Source organism: Lepus europaeus, chromosome 7, assembly GCF_033115175.1.
Source record: "Lepus europaeus isolate LE1 chromosome 7, mLepTim1.pri, whole genome shotgun sequence".
Taxonomy (NCBI): Eukaryota; Metazoa; Chordata; class Mammalia; order Lagomorpha; family Leporidae; genus Lepus; species Lepus europaeus.
The window spans coordinates 118,607,135-118,626,403 of record NC_084833.1 but is presented as its reverse complement, the minus strand read 5'-3'; the positions used below and the strand labels follow the sequence as shown (position 1 = coordinate 118,626,403).

Genomic DNA, 19,269 nt, shown 5'->3' with positions numbered 1-19,269 from the left:
CCCAAGTTTGAGATCACAAAAAGCTACAAATAGACAAAAGTCTACTTTTTGGAAAATACCTATTATGAATTTAACTGGAAATTTTGAAAAAGGAAAAATAGTATTCAAAAAAGTAATTAGGGGCTGGTGGTGTGATATAGTAGGTAAAGCTGCCTCCTGAGACGCTGGCATTCCAGATAGGCACTGGTTCGTGTCCCAGCTGCTCCACTTCTAATCCAGCTCCCTGCTAATGGCCTGGGAACAGCAATGGAAGATGCTCAAGTGGTAGGGCCTCTGCCACCCATGTGGGAGATCTGGCTTTGGCCTGGCTCAGTGCTGGCCTTTGCAGCCATCTGGGAGGCAAACCAGTAGATGGAAGACTCTCTCTCCCTCTCTCTTTATCCCTCTCTGTAACGCTTTCAAAATAAATAAATAATTTTTTAAAAGAAATAATTAGTGCCAAATCACCTTCATGTGGATTCTGCTTTTGATTATGTAGGTCAGGGAGCCTAGGGCAGTGGGAGGGCCCAAGGTATCACAGGTGAGGCAGTCAGACGCAGTGAATGTGCTGCCTGTAGTTTCCTGTCTGTGCCCCAGCTGTCATTAAACCAGTACCATCTCTTGCCAGCAGAGTACCTGCCACACACCTGAGTGTGCGTACGTCGCTGAGCAGCCTGGACACTGGTGCTGTTTCTCCCATGCCTTGAGGATTACACTTTTTAAGATACAAGATGGACACTGAAAGTGAGAGTAGCATTTCGGGGGATGACAGTGTATTTTGTTTGGATTCAGCAGTCAGGACCCAGGTGACCGACAGTGAGGAGGGAGAAAAGGAAGAGAATTTCAGGTAATTATGGAATTTGAGGTTCCCTGAATCTCAGCCTTTGTCCCTCCATGTTCCCTGCTGCCCCCCTCCCCGCCTTCTGTGTTTCCAGCTCTTTTCCTTTGTGTCTTTCTGAGGGGTTGGTCGGGGGTGGGGAGGTTTCAGCTGAAGCAGACAGGTTTCGAGTTGGATGTGGCACTCTTCATTCCACAACTTGCCCTGAGCTTGTAAAATGTGTTTTAACTGACTTGTTAGAACACCAGGAAGAGAAGGTGTTAGGCAGGTTCTGCAGTAGCATTTCAGGAATTTCAAGTGGCGACTCAGAATGAACTGCTACCCTTCCTGTATCTGATTTCTATCTGATAGATTTGATCTGAATTTGGATGTGATAGATTTCTCTTCCTCTTTTTCTTGGAATGGGTTCTAGGGTATGTGGTGTATTTGTCTGTCTGCCTGTTTTTGTTGCCTTATGCACTGTTTGAAAAATTTTAATTAAGAACAAATTGGATATTTTGTGGCTATGATCTTTACTCTTGTCTCTGACTTTAACACCTCACCCCACCCGCCTCCAATCTTTCTTGGTTATTGCATCTGTAACAGTAGCTTCATAACTGAAGCTTATAGAGGATACCTCCCGAGTGGCTGAGTGACTGGTGCAGGAAGGTAACTCACCCAACTTGTGGAGAGAGGATCAGTGGTTTACTAATTCTGCTGTACGCTTAGGAATTTCAGGAAACTTTATTTTGACTTTTCTTTTTCATGCAGTGTTAACAATTTAACATTTTCGGAGGCATTAAAAATATCTGTGAAATTTAAAGTTTGTACTATATTTTATCATTGCCACCCACATGTGCAATTAAACATCTGATAATTTCACCTTTGACTGCTTGGGTATGCTGCTTGAGCATACCATTTTTATCAGATATTGTCTTCATGCTGAATGTTCAAAAAGAATATATACATATTCTTTATGCCTAGATTTTATTTTTCATTTTTATAGGTTCAGTGACAGGAAGGATTCTATATTAGGAACACTTGATAACTTATACTGAATTTGTTAACTGGGGTTTAAACTAAATGAGAAGTATATCTAAAAATTTAAAAGAATAATTTAATGTTCAAGTATGAAAGTGAAATACTTTATTTGGATATGATTGCTTTTTTTCTTGTTCTCTCATTTTTTATTTAGCCTTGCTGGTTTGAATAAATTTCATTTCTCCCAGGGTATGCTAATGTTACATGTACCCTTAGTTTTCAGCATGGTCAGTGTCACAGGAACAGTGAGTGGGAATACAATATTTGTTTAGTTTGTATTGAATTGGTTTGTTTTGGTATTAAACTTGTGTAAGTTATTTGGGGGTTTTTGTCCATGGAAGAAACAATTTACTTTGTTGTTGCTGTTGTAATAGGTTTGGTATCTAAAAAACTTAGATCTATTTGTTAGGTGATAGATGTCTCTGGGACCCTCTTTGGACAGTTAAAACAAATGTTCTTTTCTGAGGAGTGTGACAGCAGTTTTTATTCTGAAAACTGTCTTGGTGTATACATTGTTTTAGGAGATCATGAGGCTATGGGACGTTCGTTTGTTCTTTCTCTGTTTACAATTACATTTCCTATCTGAATATCACTATGGCCCTCCCAAACCAAATAAGATTTTGAGATTTGATCTTACCTGTTTACAAATGCAACAAAGAGATGTGGATAAGGGCCACTATCATGTAGTGTTTCTCACCTATTCAGCAGTGCGGCATGAGGAAACATGGCAGCAGAGTGCTTTCACAACATCCCGGCTCATTCCTGTGAAATGCCTAGCAGAAAAAATGTGTGTGTGGGTGTGGAAGGTGAAGGGTTGGATAGGAGGAGTTGCGGCTGTGACCTTGGGAGAACCAAACAGTAGATTCAGTGTTACATGAGATTTCATCTTGTGAAAATAATAATTTTTTAAAAATGTACAAATAAATCTTCATCCTATCTAGTGTTTTAAAAAATCCACGCTATTATGTATGAAACCAAAAATGTTGTTATGGTTACGTTTCCGCAAGTGCACAACAGACTTAATAAAATGAAGACAAAAGATTATACAGTGTTCTTTTTCTCTGAATAGTTTCTATGTTAGATTTTACATTTACTCTTAAAAGAATAGCATCATCTCACTTGGCACTATGGCTGAGTGAGGTCCTATTTTATCTAGAATGCAGTTTCTGGTGGTTCCAACAACCACCTGATTTAGTGAGAAGTGCGCGCAGATGGGAGCTAGTATCTGTCTAGTAGCAATTGGAGTATCCTTCGTTTTTGGATTTGGTTGGCAGAAAGGATACTCCTTCTTAGATTCCAGCACTATAGGATGTTGCACAATCTGTTTCAGGGAAGTAGTTCAAACTTGTGCACCCTTGACTCACAAATCTCTCATATGAAGATTTCTCATTTGTAGTATGAAGTTAATAATCTGGGTGGTTATCTACCTTATCACCATGGTAAAATTGCTGTTACACTACAATATTTAGAGACCTTCAGAGTGTTTCGAAGGGTCCTTAGTGATTATTAACAGAATCTTGTAATTAACAAGGAGAAATATAAGGTAGAAAAAGAAAAACAAGTTTTTGAATTCCAACACACACAAAATTGCTCTGAGTTGTTATTTGTTATATATCGGTTTACTTTATATTAATCCTATAAAGTAGGTATTATTTTTTTCCATTTTCTAGATGATGAATTAATGGCTGAGAGAACTACTTGGCACACATGGTCATGCTATAGCAAAATTTTGTACATGATGGAGCAAAAATTTGAATCCAGGTGTAACTGACATTGAAAGTGATGTAAAATACATAACTGGACTACAGAATTTTTTTTTATTTTTGACAGGCAGAGTGGACAGTGAGAGAGAGAGACAGGGAGAAAGGTCTTCCTTTGCCGTTGGTTCACCCTCCAATGGCCGCTGCGGCCGGCGCATCTCGCTGATCCGAAGCCAGGAGCCAGGTGCTTCTCCTGGTCTCCCATGCGGGTGCAGGGCCCAAGGACTTGGCCATCCTCCACTGCACTCCCGAGCCACAGCAGAGAGCTGGCCTGGAAGAGGGGCAACCGGGATAGAATCTGGTGCCCCAACCAGGACTAGAACCCGGTGTGCCGGCGCCGCAAGGTGGAGGATTAGCTTATTGAGCCACGGCGCTGGCCTGGACTACAGTATTAGAACTTGAGTACCTTTAAAATAAGGATCTATGGATGTTTTGATCTCCCAGTCAGATCTTCACTTGTATAAGTGAATATTATAAAATAATTAAATGTAAAAGAAAACTTCTGCCCTTCCATTTGACTGGATAATTTGCTATAAATAAACATGTTTTAGTGTTTTGGGGGGAATGTCACTATTGATTTATGGCATTCTAAAACTATAATTGTTCTACGTTATATATACTATGTATAATAGAAGTATATTTTGATTCGCTTGACTGGATTGTTGCATCTGTCTTCTGCCTTATTTGCATCAATGGCACAAGTATGAAGATGCTACAACAGTCCAGATAGTGAAGAACTGTATCTGTGATGTCCTATTTCTAGCACAAATATCTTAAGATGCTTTAATGACTGATACCCCTGAGAGTCGGTAAAGCTATTTGATGATTCCATGCCTTTGTAACTGATTGCTCTTTTATTTTCTGCAGAAATTCTTGAGTTAGAGATTCTCAATCTGAGCCTGCATGGATAGAGTAGTTTTAACAATTAAACATTGGTGATTTTACCAGTATCACACCTGTAATATTCTGATTTTGAAAAAAAGATGCTTTTTTTTTGGACAGGCAGAGTGGATAGTGAGAGAGAGAGAGACAGAGAGAAAGGTCTTCCTTTTTGCCGTTGGTTCACCCTCCAATGACCGCTGCGGCCAGCGCATCTCGCTGATCCGAAGCCAGGAGCCAGGTGCTTCTCCTGGTCTCCCATGCGGGTGCAGGGCCCAGGGACTTGGGCCATCCTGCACTGCCTTCCCGGGCCATAGCAGAGAGCTGGCCTGGAAGAGGGGCAACTGGGATAGAATCCGGCGCCCCGACCGGGACAAGAACCCGGTGTGCCAGCGCCGCAAGGAGGAGGATTAGCCTGTTAAGCCACGGCGCCGGCCAAAAGATGCATATTTTTTGCCAAGAAAAGTTTTTTTTTCATTATTGTTCTCTCACCTTTAAGATGAAATCTTGGGTTTAGTTTAGTTCCCAAAATATTCATTCAACATTTAAAAATATAACTTTTATTCAACACATTCTTATCAATGTTGCAAAAATAATGAATTTATTTCTAATCAACAGATTCTGATGTGAACATCTGTAATCTAAGAGAATTTTGTATAGCACTGGAGTGGAGCCATTAGACTGCCTTTATAATCTGTGTACTGATTCTTTCTTAACCAGGAGACATGCTGCTACAAGACTTTCTTGGTATTTCTGTAATTAAGCCCTTTGGGATGGAGTCCAAATTGGGCCTTTCTTATGTCTCTATGAGTTTTTTGATGTTCAGAAGGGCCTAGGAGCACAGAAACTGTATAAAAAGCTGTATAAAACTTATTGGTTATTAATTTATTTTGAGTTAAAAATTTTAAAACATTTTTCCTTAATCTTTATATGTCATTAAAATACTATACCCCCCAAACAGTTATTTGCACTTTAAAATGTAAAAAAAATTAAATTCCCTGAAAAATTTAAAGGTCTCTTTATAAATGTAGTGTAGCCAATACGTAAAATTAAAATACATCAAGTGACTTGGCTTAGCAAGATTATAATCATATAAGATTATAAGATAAGATTATAATCATATAAGATATTTAATTTCTGAAGTTATGCTATATTTCTACTTGTCATTAATGATTAGCTTCCATTTTCATGTTGTTATATTCAAATGTGTATTTTCTCTGTTAATGTTTGGAAATCAGTTTCATCTACCTCATTGTAATTTTTTTTTCCCAACAAGGAGTTTTCTGTTCTACTTCCCTTTCTCATAAGATGTGTGGGGTACTTTTATTTCAGTCTCATCCCCCTTGATGAGACTTTTAGGACCTTTTCATATATCCACAATCTATCCCACCCCAACTCTTTTTTTTTTTTTTTTTTGCTGAGATAGTGTCATGTGCTTTGTCATCCATGCAGATTTAATTATATGTCATTGTTCAGTGCTTACTGTTGTTTCCTCTCCTCTGTATCACTTCTCATCTTAATGTGACTTTTCTAAATTATTTGGTTGATGTTTTCTTGAGCATTTTCATCAGGTTAAATTCTATGGGTATTATACTCTGATTTCTTGTATTTGCTCAGATGTCCATCTGCCTTTTCTTTCCTCATGTAGGTAACTTGTTCTTTCTTTTATCCTTAGTTATATTATGTGTGTATGCGTGTGTGTAATTATATACATAACTAAAATTTTAACTGACATAAAATTATATAAACTTGTGGAATACTATGTGATGTTTTGAGATACTGTGTAATATTCAGAGTAAACATGTGTATCTCCTCAAACATTAATCATTTCTGTATGATGAAAATATTTAATATTATTTCTTCAAGTTTTTTAAAAGAAAAATATGCAGTACAATATCATTGCTTATGGTTACCCTACTGTGTAATAGAACACCGGAACTTCTTGTACTACCATGCTGTAGCCTAGTATCCATCAGAGAACCTTTCCTCATCTCTCCCTCCAAACCACTCTCCTCAGCTCTGGTCACCAGTATTCTACTCTGACCTTTTTTAGATTTCGCATGTAAAGGAGATCATGCTGTACTTGTCTTTTTGTGCGTGGTGTATTTTGCTTTAGCACAGTATCTGTTCCATCGTTGTTGTTGTAAAGGACAAGATTTCATCCTTCTTAGAGGCTGAACGGTATCCCACAGTGTATATGTACCACGATTGGAGAAGGAGAGATCTGTTTCTTCATAGATACACAGTCTGTCATTGGAATGTTTTTCATGGATTCTGAAGAGAAGCAGGGGTAGCAGCGTCCCATCTGTCTCCCAGGGTGGGCTTCTTTAGGGATGTGAACTGCTGCCTCCGTGTCCTCTCCAGGCTGGAAAGTAGGCTCTTCCAAGAAAAAATGGTCTGTCACATGAGGAGGGACTGCTGTGTGCCAGTGCATTTCAGTTTCTCTGTCTGCAAAGCAGGCAGCCATAGTGTGTCAAGCAATAAACAGAAGATAAATGCCATTCTCAAGAGTGGTTAAAAGGCAAAGTACCAGAATTAAACTTACATATACTTTTTTTCTAAAGATTTAGTTATTTGAGATGTATGGTTACAGACAGTAGAGGGAGAAACAGAGAGAAAGGTCTTTCATCTGGGCTTTACTCCCCATGGCTGCAAGGGCCAGAGCTGTGCCAGTCCGAAGCCAGGAGCCAGGAGCTTCTTTGAGTCTCCTACATGGGTGCTGGGGTCCAAGCACTTTATCTTCCACTGTTTTCCCAGGCCATAAGCAGAGAGCTGGATTAGAAGAGGAGCAGCCAGGACACGAACTGGCACCCATATGGGATGCTGGTGCCACTGGAGGCTTAGCCTACAGTGCCCAGCTCCACCATCTATCATATATATATATATATATATATATATATATATATATATATATATACTTGAAAGGAACTCAAAGATTTATATGAAAAAATGTAAAACATTACTGAAAGACATGAAAGACATTTGGAACAATGTTCATGCCTACATATATAACACCATACAGCTGTCAGTTTATTTTAAATTAATTTAGGAAATTTAATGTGATGATGAAAATGCTTTTTCAAATACTAGATAACTTGATTTTTAAACAAATATTTATTTGTTTATTTGAAAGTCAGATTTACAGAGAGGGAAATCCGAGGCACAGAGAAAAAGAGAGAGAAAGGTCCTGTATCTGCTGGTTTACTCCCAAAATGGCTGCACCAGGGTTGGGCCAGGCCATAGCCAGGAGCCAGGGACTTCATCCAGGTCTCCCATGTGACTGCAGGGGCCCAAGCACTTGGGACATCTTATGCTGCTTTTCCAGGCCCATTAGCAGGGAACTGCATTGGAAGTGGAGCAGCTGGAACTTGAACTGGCACCCATATGGAGTGCTGGTGCTTCATGCAGTGGCTTTACCCACTTCACCACAGTGCTGGCCCCCAGAGAACCCCATCTTGAAATAAATTGATCTTGGCTAAATAATCAGCCAAGAAAATTTTTAGGGATAGGGAAAAGAGCATGGGTAATGGATAGAGGACATGTGCACCAGATAGTACAATATGAGGCCTTAGTAATTGGAGCCTTATGGTGCTGGAGGTGGGGAGATGTGTAATGAGTGGAGATGGTAGCCTAGAAATAACCCATAGCCATAGGATGATTTGTATATGGTAAAGATAGCTTCTCAAAAACTAGTGGAGGACGTGTGCACTATTCAATATGTAGTTTGTGGGAAAACTAGATACTCATCTCTGCGAAATAAAGAACAGTGAAATCCTAACTCATACCAAGGATAAATTACAAGTGATAGAAGATTAATGAAATCACAAATATTTTGACAGAAAACATGAGTATTAAAATTTTTTTGATAAGGGGAACAGAACTTATGACTTAAAATGTCAAAAAAGGATTGAGCAATTAGGCTACATAAAAAAGAAAACTTCTGCATTATAAGAAACATAATGAACAAATTATAACCTGAGAAAATACATGAAAATTGTATTACAGATGGATTAATCTTTTCCATATATAAAAACTACTAAATATAGATAAAACTTAGCAGTCCAATAGAAAAATAGGCTAATAGGCATGAAAAGAATTTTTTATTGTTAAAAATTTATCTTTCAGATATACTTGTATGTATGTAGAAATGTACAATTGGCCATAATGTCAAGAGATTGGAGATCATGTATCTATCAGTAGGGGACTGGCTTAATAAATTATGGAACATCTATATAGTGGATATTATGCAGTTGTAAAAACAGCAAGGCTGTATAAATTGCTATGGAGATTTTTCCAGGACATACAGGTATGAGAGGATCTCAAAATTTTTTGCATTGGGACAAGATCTTTGGTGCAGTAGTTAAGATGCCACTTGGTATGTGTGCATCTCATATTGGAACATTTGGGTTTGAGTCCTAGCTCCATTTCTGATTCCAGCTTCTTTTGTCTAACTTCTTGCTGTCATTCTCTGGGAGGCAACAGATGACAGCTTAAGTACTTGGGTCCCTGCTACCCATGTGGGAGACCTGGATTGAGTTCCAGGCTCCTGGTTTTGTCCTAGCCCAACTTTGGCTATTGTGAATATTTAGGGAATACACCTTTGAATGCAAGATCTCTGTCTCTATCTCATTGCCTTTCAACAAAATGAAAATACTTAGGTAAAATTTTTTTTAAAGAATTATTTTATTTATTTGAAAGGCAGAGTTACAGAGAGAAGTAGAGCCAGAAAGAAAGAGAGGTCTTCCATTCTGCTGGTTGACTCCCCAAAAGGTCGCAGAAGTCAGAGCTGAGCTGATCTGAAGCCAGGAGCCAGGAGCTTCCTCCAGGTCTCCCACGTGGGTGCAGGCTCCAAAGGACTTCTTTTACCAGGCCATAGCAGAGAGCTGTATCAGAAGAGAAGCAGCCGGGACTCGAACTGGCACCATATGGGGTTGGTGGTGGTGTAGGCTGGGGCTTTAACCCGCTGCGCCACAGCGCTGGGCTCCCCTAAGTAAATTTTTAAAAAGCAATATGAATGTCATACACACACAAAAAGCAAAGATTTTTGCACCAAAACAAACTTATCTCTTAACTCCACTTTCCATAAACTTTTTATAGTTTCCTGGTATTAAAAATAAAGTACACAACCATGTATAAACATGCTAAGGAGCAGCATTGTTCAGTGCTTACTGTTGTGTGGATATATCCTCTCATATATATAAGTAACTTAAATATACTTATGAATATATGTATAAATTAATAAAAATGTCTGGAATAATGGAAATTGATTACTTTGAGAGCTGGAAAATTTAGTGGTAAGGATTGGACAGATTGGAGACAGGAATTAGAAGATTTTTTCATAATATACTTTTTGTTCCTTTTTGATTTTTGTATGATGGAGTTGTAGTACTTAAGAATTTATAGCATACCAGATATTTTAAGTTGGAAGTGACAAACACAGTCTGATCTGATTTCAGTGAACCACTACTCAATTTTCATCATCAACACAAATGTCCCCATTAGCGTTGGAAATTCAGCTTCTTTATTTTCTGCAAATTCTCGAATTTTAGACTTACGTCAGTACTTGTTAATGTATATAACTAAGCTGAATAGAGCTCTTATATTTTAGGAGGATTTACAGTCTTAATTACTATCATTTGAATGTAGGAAAATAAATTATATTCTGTAATGACAGATAATGGCTTTCATCAGTTACAGTCACATAGATGCACAGCAGCCTTGTAGTTTACTTACGACTTCAGCCATGGTAAGATGAACAGAGAGCACCAAATTCATCACTTAGAATGTTATGAAAACTATCCTGTCCAGTGGAATTGAGATGTATTTTTATACAGACAAAATTTGACTAATAAAGCAAATTGTCTGTTTTCTCTGACAGAGAATAGACGCTTGTTTCTATCTGACCAATATCACCAAATAGTCACACCATAAAACAGATTTCCTGTCATTGGTGTCACCAGTGGGGAATAACTTACTGACCACAACTCTTGAAGATCCCAAATCAGACGTGGCGAAGAACCAGAAATAAACAAAAACAGTGAGTTTCAGACTCAGAAGAGGAAGGCGTTGTTCTATGGCTGCTTGGAGTTTATTCCAGGGACCAAGACACAGATATGCCTGGGGTTGAACAGTCTCTGAGGTACATTTCTTGGACAATATTGTATGTGTGTGATCTTCAAAAAGTGCATGAAAGAGGCATGAGGCATATTATGAAAGCATGAATGTATTTCGGAACTTTTTTTGCACAGCCATAAACATTTGATTCCTTTTCTCCATGAATTTTTTGAACTACTCTCGTAGGTGACTTCCGTGTGGGAGACCTGGGCAGAGGTTCTGGCTCCTGGCTTCGTCTGGACCAGCCCTGGCCATGGTGGCCATTTGGAGAGTAAACCAGTGGATGGAGGATTTCACTGTCTGTCTCTCTACCATTATGCCTCTCAAATAAATAAACACAAAAACAAATAGTTTTTAAAATAGAGAATCCACTTGGGCTTTTCTTTGGAGCTTCAATATCACATGATTTTTCTTAAGTTATGAGCAAGAATCTCATACAGATAAAATGAGTGATAATCAAACATTCGAATAATTCTTAATGGAGGAAGCAGTAAGACAGAAAGGCTGGCTCTCATAATCTTTCAACTTAAAGAGTGTGTTTTGCTCCATTTTATTCTTGATTGAATATGTCCAATGAAGTCTGAAAATGTTTTAGAGAAAACTCTTGTAAAATTGTTGGAATCTACTTAGTATAGAGTTGGTCTTCTGTGTGTAAAGTAAATTGAAAATGAATCATAATGGAGAATGGGAATGGGAGAAAGAGGAGGACTGGGGTGGGAGTGTGGGTGGGAGGGCAGGTATGGTAGGAAAAATCGCTATATTCTGAAAGTTGTAATTATGAGATTTATATTCCTCAAATAAAAGGTTTCTTTGGAGAAAAAAAGAGAAAATTCTTGTAAAAATTTAGCATTAGATTTTTTCAGGTGTTTTGACTGGCACTCCTCAACAATGCAGCTTTCTGATAGCTATGAAATTATAGTCAAATATTTTAAGGATCAAAGTTGCCCATAATTTTAAAGACATCAAACAAAATAATCAAATAAATAGCCATTAATTTTTTTAAAGATTTATTTGAAAGACAGAGTTACACACAGAGAGAAGGAGAGGCAGAGAGAGAGAGAAAGGTCTTCCATCTGCTGGTTCACTCCTCAAATGGTCACAACGGCCAGAGCTGCACCGATCCAAAGCCAGGAGCCAGGAGCTTCTTCTGGGTCTCCAATGTGGGTGCAGGGGCTCAAGGACTGGGCCATCTTCTACAGCTATCCCAGGCCATAACAGAGAGCTAGATCAGAAGAGGAGCAGCCAGGACTAGAACCAGTGCCCATATGGGATGCTGGCGCTTCAGGCCAGGGCTTTAACCCACTGTGCCACAACAACGCAGGCCCCTAGACATTAAATTTTTATAGAGTTGATTCATTGTGGCATGGCAGAAAAATACATAAACGTGATTTTTATGTGCATTAAACTAATGTGTAACCTTTACCATTACATTTATTTTATAATCTTATTAAGGTACAATATTCATATAATGAAAGTCCACAGTTCATGCCTGCGCTATGGCTCACTTGGCTAATCCTCCTCCTGCAGCGCCGGTACCCCAGGTTCTAGTCCCGGTTGGGGCGCCGGATTCTGTCCCGATTACTCCTGTTCCAGTCCAGCTCTCTGCTGTGGCCCGGGAGTGCAGTGGAAGATGGCCCAAGTGCTTGGGCCCTGCACCCCATGGGAGACCAGGAGAAGCACCTGGCTCCTGGCTTCAGATCGGCGCAGCGCGGGCCGTGGCGGCCAGTAGGGGAGTGAACCAACGGAAGGAAGACCTTTCTCTCTGTCTCTCTCTCACTGTCTATAGTTCTCTCACTGTCTCTCTCACCATCTAACTCTGCCTGGCCAAAAAAAAAAAAAAAAAAAGGAAAAAAAAGTCCACAGTTCATAGTGCGCACTTTGAAAAATGTATATTTATTTATACACTCAAGTAATCACAGCCCGTCAGGATACAAAATATTTGTTGCATACAAGACCCTTGCCCCTCAGTCTCTCCCAGAGGTAATCTGTTACTCTCTTTTTTGTCACCATAGATTAACTTTGCCTGTTCTTGAACTTCACATAAGTAGAAACATATGACAGGTACTAATGCACGACATACTAGTGCATGTCTTGTTCATTTGTGAGATTCATCTATATGTTGCAGATTACAGCAATAATTCTTTAAAACTTTAAAAAAAATTTTAACTTATTTGAGAAGCAGGGAATAAGAGGGAGATCCCAAATGCCTTTTAAATGGGCCGAGGCTGAAGCTGAAGCTGGGAGCTGGGAGCTGGGAACTCAGTCCAGGCCTCCCATGTGGGTGACTCAAACCCAATTTACTTGAGTTGCTCTGCTGCCTCCCAGAGTCTGCTGCATTGGTGGGAAACTGGAGCTAGTAATCCAACTCAAGTACTCCAGTGTGGAACATGGGCATTTTAATAACTAGGTTAAAGGTCTGCTCCTTGCATCAGTAATTTTTTTCACTTCTGTGTAGTAGTCATTTTTTTTTTTTTTTGGCAGGCAGAGTGGACAGTGAGAGAGAGAGAGACAGAGAGAAAGGTCTTCTTTTGCCGTTGGTTCACTCTCTAATGGCCGCCGCGGCTGGCACGCTGTGGCCGGCGCACCGCGCTGATCCGATGGTAGGAGCCAGGTGCTTCTCCTGGTCTCCCATGGAGGTGCAGGGCCCAAGGACTTGGGCCATCCTCCACTGCACTCCCTGGCCACAGCAGAGAGCTGGCCTGGAAGAGGGGCAACCGGGACAGAATCCAGCGCCCCGACCGGGACTAGAACCCGGTGTGCCAGCACCGCAGGCAGAGGATTAACCTATTGAGCTGTGGCGCTCGCCACTTCTGTGTAGTAGTCTTACTGTATGAAAAATGAAAAAAAAATTATGTATTATTTGACATTTATTTTGCCTTAATATATAATTATATGTACTGAAATATATAATTATGCTTGGCTTTTTGCATATCAACCATACAACCAGTGGTTTTGCTAAGTGATCTTACTCAAATTGTATAATCAATCATCTATTTACACACCATGTCATCTTCACATGAGAATTTATTTTTCCCTTTTCAATATTTATAACTTCTATATTTTCTTCTCCTTGCCCTGCTTCCCACCCTACATTTCCCAAACTGAGTTGATCTGAGGTTCAGTATTGAATAGAACAAGATGTATTTATGATCTCAGCAGGAAAGCATTCAGTATTTCACCGTTAAGTATCATGTTAGCAGTGTTTGTGTTTATTAACTTTCATGAAAGTACTTATAAAAATTAATGAATACTATAAATTAAATTTTACCTATTATAATGACATTTATAGATTTAATTTCTTTTTTTAAAGATCTTTATTTACTTGAGAGATAGAGTTACAGACAGACAGAGGGAGAGACAGTGAGAAAGGTCTTCAATCTGTTGGTCCACTCTCCAGATAGCTGCAGTGGCTGGATCTGAGCCAGTCTGAAGCCAGGCGCCAGGAGCTTCCTTCCTCCTGGTCTCCCATGAGGGTGCAGGGGCCCAAGCACTTGGGCCATCTTCCACTGCTTTCCAGACCATAGCAGAGAGCTGGATCGGAAAGAGAGCAACTGGGACTAGAAGTGGTGCCCATATGGGATGCCAGTGCTGCAGGTGGAGGCCTAGCCCGCTATGCCACAGTGCCGGCCCCCAAATTTAATTTCTTTAATAGCTATAAGACTATATAGATTTTGTTGTTTCTTGTTTTGGTTTTAGTGAATTGTATTCTTAAACAAATTTGTTTGTTTCAATTGAATTCTCAACTACATTGGAATGAAATTATTCATAATGTCTACAGGCTTTCTAGTTATGGCTCCCTTTTCATTCTTTGTATTATTGATTTGATCTAGCTAGAGCTTGTCCATTTTATTACTCTTATAAGTAGTCAAGTTTTGGCTTTGTTAGTTTTCTCTGTTATATACCTGCTTTCCATTTTATTAATTTATTATTTAAACTTTTTTTCTCTACACTTTCCTTGGATAATTTTACTATTTTTCTTTGCCAATTCATTGATATCTGTTCCTACTTTTTAAGATTTATTTACTTACTTAACTACACTGCTTTATATATATATATATATATATATATAACTACACTGCTTTATATATATATATAACTACACTGCTTTATATATATATATATATATATATATATATATATATATATATATAACTACACTGCTTTTTAAGTAAGTAAATAAATCTTAAAAAGTAGGAACAGATATCAATGAATTGGCAAAGAAAAATATATATATAAATAAAAAGTATATATATAAAAAGAAAAATATATATAAATATAAAATATATATATAAATATATAAATATACTACACTGCTCTCTCTCTCTCTCTCTCTCTCTCTCTATATATATATATATATATATATATATATTACACTGCTTTTTAAGTAAGTAAATAAATCTATATACCTAATGATTCATTCCCCAAATGGCCACCAGGGCTTGGACTGGCTTAGGCTGGAGCCAGTAGGTTCTTCAGGGTTTCCCAGGTGGGTAACAGGGGCCAAGGACTTAGGCCATCATCCACTGGTTTCCCAGGTGCATTGGCAGGGAGCTGGATCAGAACTTGAGCACTGAACGGGAGCCCATATGGGATGCTGGCACTGCAGGCAACAGCTTAACCCTCTGCACCACAGCACCCACCCCCAATAGTAGTATTTCTTAATTTCAAATACTGAGTGAAATTTCTAGATTTTTTATCAGTAGTTAAGTGTTAATGTAATTCTGTGGTGGTCACAAAACACATATTTCACAACTTGAATTCTTTATATTTGTTGGGACTTGCTTCATGATTGATCACTTAGTCTTCTACTAAATGTTCCACATGTATTTGAAAAGAATGTATATTCTTTGTTTTTTAATTTATTTGAGAGAGAAAGAAAAATCTTGCATCCCTTGGTTGACTTGTGCATTTGATCTTAGCCAACTTCTTACATATGTGTGTGCAACAGCCAGAATTGAGCCAAGCTAAACCCAGGAGCTGGGAACCCAGTGCAGGTCTCTCATGTGAGTGACAGGGACCTAAGTACTTGAACCATCACCTGCTGCTTCCTTTGGGGTCGCCCACATAGGTGCAGGGGCCCAAGGACTTGAGTCATCTTCTATTGCTTCCCCAGGCCATAGCTGAGAGCTGTATTGGAAGTGGAGTAGCTTGGACTTGAACCAGCAACCATATGGGATGCCAGCAGTGCAGGTGGCAGCTTTACCTGCTTCGCCACAGTGCCGGCCTCACAAGTGAATTCTTATTTTGGAGACTGTATTTTTATATGTAGAATGAATACTGATTTTTATATAGATTTCAATTCTTGTTGAATGCATTCATCTTTCATCTATTTTCTCATTAATTTCATTGAACATATAATTATAAATTTTTTAGCAAGTTGTTAAACATTTAATTGAATTCTTTTTTGCTAGCTTTTTACTTCCTTTCTCCTGATGCTTTGACCCTGTCAGGTAATCTCTTATCATCCATCTTACCTCGAGAGACCTGTCTTTCCTGAGAGTTTAGGCTGGTTGGTTGCTCAGGGATTTTGAGTTTTCTGGTGTGTTCTAGAAAAGTTCTATTTTTGTAGATTGACTTTTTTTTTTTAGTCTTGGAGTAATGTTATTTAGCTTTCTACATCATAAGTAGAAATCACAAAGGCATCCTAGCCATTTTAAGTTACTTTCTGTTCATTCTAAAACAAAAAATTATAATGTATATGAGGAAAATGGACATTCTGAGAATTGATGATTGCTTATAGCCTTGTCTCTACTGTTGAGGAGCAGTGTTTTTCCTTCTTACTATTTGTTGAATTCTTTTCTCAGTGGACGGTTAATCTTATGATTATAAAGTAAACTGAATTATGTCATTGTAAAATTTAAAGAAAGTATAAGAAAGGAAGGAGGAGGGAGGGTAGAAGGGAGAGTAGGGTGAGAAGTATCACTACGCTTTTAAATCTATATAAATGAAATACATGAAATCGTTCAACTTACATAAATTTAAAAAATTGTAAATAAAAAATAAAATTTAGATGAAATGTGAATCTCTATGTTGACTGTTTTCTAGTTTTTTTTAAAAATACATTTTTCCCTTTAAAAAATTAAATTTCATAATGTTTATTGGCTCCCAGGGAATGTGGAAGAAATTCTTAGAGAGTTTGGAGAATGCTTTTTCCTCTACAGTGACCTAATTTTTCTTTTGGTACGTGTAACTTTGTCATGTCTTGGTTTTAGGCTTGTTAGAGCCTGTTGTTGTAATGGTGCTTCCCAGATTCTATGGAAAATGGAATTAGAAGATAAATGTATTTTGATGTGAAGAAAATTTGGAATCCACGCATAGTTTTCCATAATACACACTTCCCCTGAACTTTCTGAAGCCCCTCCTCCTGTGGCCTGTTCCCAAGGCAGGGCCTCTCTGCAGTGTCAGTTGAGAGCTCAGGGTTTGCAGTGCTCCTGCATCTTTGTAGAGTTTGTTGGCCTCTGTCTCCTCAGCACTGTTGGCTGCACAAATGTCTACTCAGCTCTGTAGTTTTTCTTTTTCAGTGGCTTTCTTGGCATCTTGTACTACCTGTTGTAAGCTTAAGAATGAGTTGATGATTTGAAGAGAACATCGTAAATGCTTTTGGGCTCTTTCTCTACTGGTCTTTGGAAAGGCTTTTATTCTCTGAAGCCCCATTTGCTTTGGTAAATCCAACCTTCCCCTTGCCTCCTTGACTCACTTAGTTGATTTACAACATTGTGATTTGGAGAAACCTCACATAGAAAAAGGAATGATTAAATTGGGTATTCCTTGTGTGAAAGATTGTAGCCCTGGAAGTTCTGTCGGTGTTGGTCATTTTCCGGTACCTTCAGACAAATAGTTTTCTTTTTGCCCAGTATTCATAGTTGTTCTCATCCGGTGCTAGTTTGATGTGCTTTGTGGCATAGATTTGAACCAGAAATGCCGTATCCAACTTTATCCTGGAATTTTACTAATGCTCAGCATACATCTATAAGTATTGATGCAAAGAATTACTGCTGCAAATTTTTTGAAGTTTCATGCTGTGTTGAACAGATAAATCAGTCCTGAGATAATAATTACCATAGACCATAAAGGTTAACTAGGTGTACACCTTACTTGCATCTCCTTGAATAAAAGCAGGCATTTGGTGTATCACAAAAGATCTCTGAAAGCCAGGGTACAAAAGTGGGGCCAGTGTTCTTTTAACTAAAACTTCAAACCTGACATATAGTTTTTCTGCTCTTTGTATTGTAATCGTTGGTAGCTCTCATTGAAATGGAAATTCTATTTAGAATCTCTTACGTTTTTGTTTCTAGGAAGATGAAGTCCTCAGTACATTCTGAAGAGGATGATTTTGTTCCAGAACTGCACAGGAATGTTCATCCCCGAGAGCGGCCTGATTGGGAAGAAACACTTAGTGCGATGGTAAGTCAGTTTTATGCACATGCATATGTGTGTTATTGTATTTATCAGAGGGAAAGGGATGAGGAATTATTCCTCACCAAATTACGGATTTTTTGTTGCATTGTTCATTTATTCAAGAAGTATTTATTGAGCAGTGCTGTGTTCCAGATGTTGTTCTAGATAGATTCTGTGGGGTCACAGTGTAGTATATTGCGCTATGTGAAGGTATAGTTGCTGGTTACAGGGGTGGTCACAGATGGCCTCTGTGTGAAGGTGAGATTGGAGCAGGGACCAGAAGAATGTGAAGAGCAAGCAGTATGTTTTTCTGGGAACTGATTATTTTAGGAAACAGAAAAAACAAGTTAAATATTATGGTATAGAATTAAAAGGCAAGTTGGAAGAAACACAAGTAGGGCAAAGTGTCTGAAATTGAACGAGCCAGGGGAAGAAGAGAGAGGATGAAGTCAAAGGAGTGGTTTGGGTGGCTGCAGAGCGGATTCCTGGCTTCTTGTAGTCCGTTAGTAAGGGCTTTCACTTCTAATGCTGAGTGAGATGGGAAACCATTGCAGGACTTTTGACGTAATCTGGCTTAGATTGTAAAGAAACTTTCAGGCTGCTGTGAGTAGGGGGAGACAAAAAAGATAGTAAAGAGATCAATTAGAAGGTGTTCAATGATTGTGGTTTGAAATAGGGTAGTAGGAGACATGTGAGAATTGGTCAGATTGTGGATATAGATTTGTAGGAAAAGCCAACCATTTCTAATGATCAGAAGGATAAAATGATATCAAGGATGAATTCAAAATTTTTGGCCTGGTCAAGCTGAAGAATGGAACATACATTTATTGAGATGTTAGACATTTTTGTTGAGGGGTAGGTAGAAAAATCAGCTTTTAGTTTTCTACGTAAGTTTGAGATCCATGTGTTTTTTTTTTTTTTTAAGATTTTATTTATTTATTTGAAAGAATTACAGAGAGGGAGAAGGAGAGACAGAGAGAGAGAAAGGTCTTCGATCTGCTGATTCACTTCCTAAATTGCTGGGCCAGGCTAAAGCCAGAAGTCAGGAGCTTCATCTTGGTCCCCCACATGGCTGCAGGGGCTCAAGGACTTGGATCACCTTCTACTGCTTTACCAGGCGTGTTAGCAGGAAGCTGGATCAAGGAAGTGGAACAGCTGGGACTTGAACCAACACCCATATGGAATGCTGGTGCTGGAGGCATTGGCTTAACCCGCTGTCCCACAGCATCGGTCCTGAGATCCATGTTTAGTTTATTACAACTTTCTGTAGTTAGGTCTGTT

The 19,269-nt window shown here is 38.8% G+C and overlaps 1 protein-coding gene across 6 annotated transcripts in view; it reads left to right on the top strand.

Annotated features, from left to right (window-relative positions):
• The window catches only part of ARHGAP32 (Rho GTPase activating protein 32), a 307,368-nt gene that overhangs the window by 112,479 nt on the left and 175,620 nt on the right, over nt 1–19,269 (top strand). For 3 of the 6 annotated variants that reach the window (XM_062197343.1, XM_062197342.1, XM_062197345.1), the window contains one exon: nt 17,886–17,994. In XM_062197343.1, coding sequence (XP_062053327.1) covers nt 17,890–17,994 — 105 coding nt within the window. In that variant the 5' untranslated portion in view covers nt 17,886–17,889. Of the gene's footprint in view, nt 1–10,354; nt 10,616–17,885; nt 17,995–19,269 lie in introns of those variants that run through there. The other 3 variants (XM_062197341.1, XM_062197346.1, XM_062197344.1) reach the window with 2 other exon arrangements.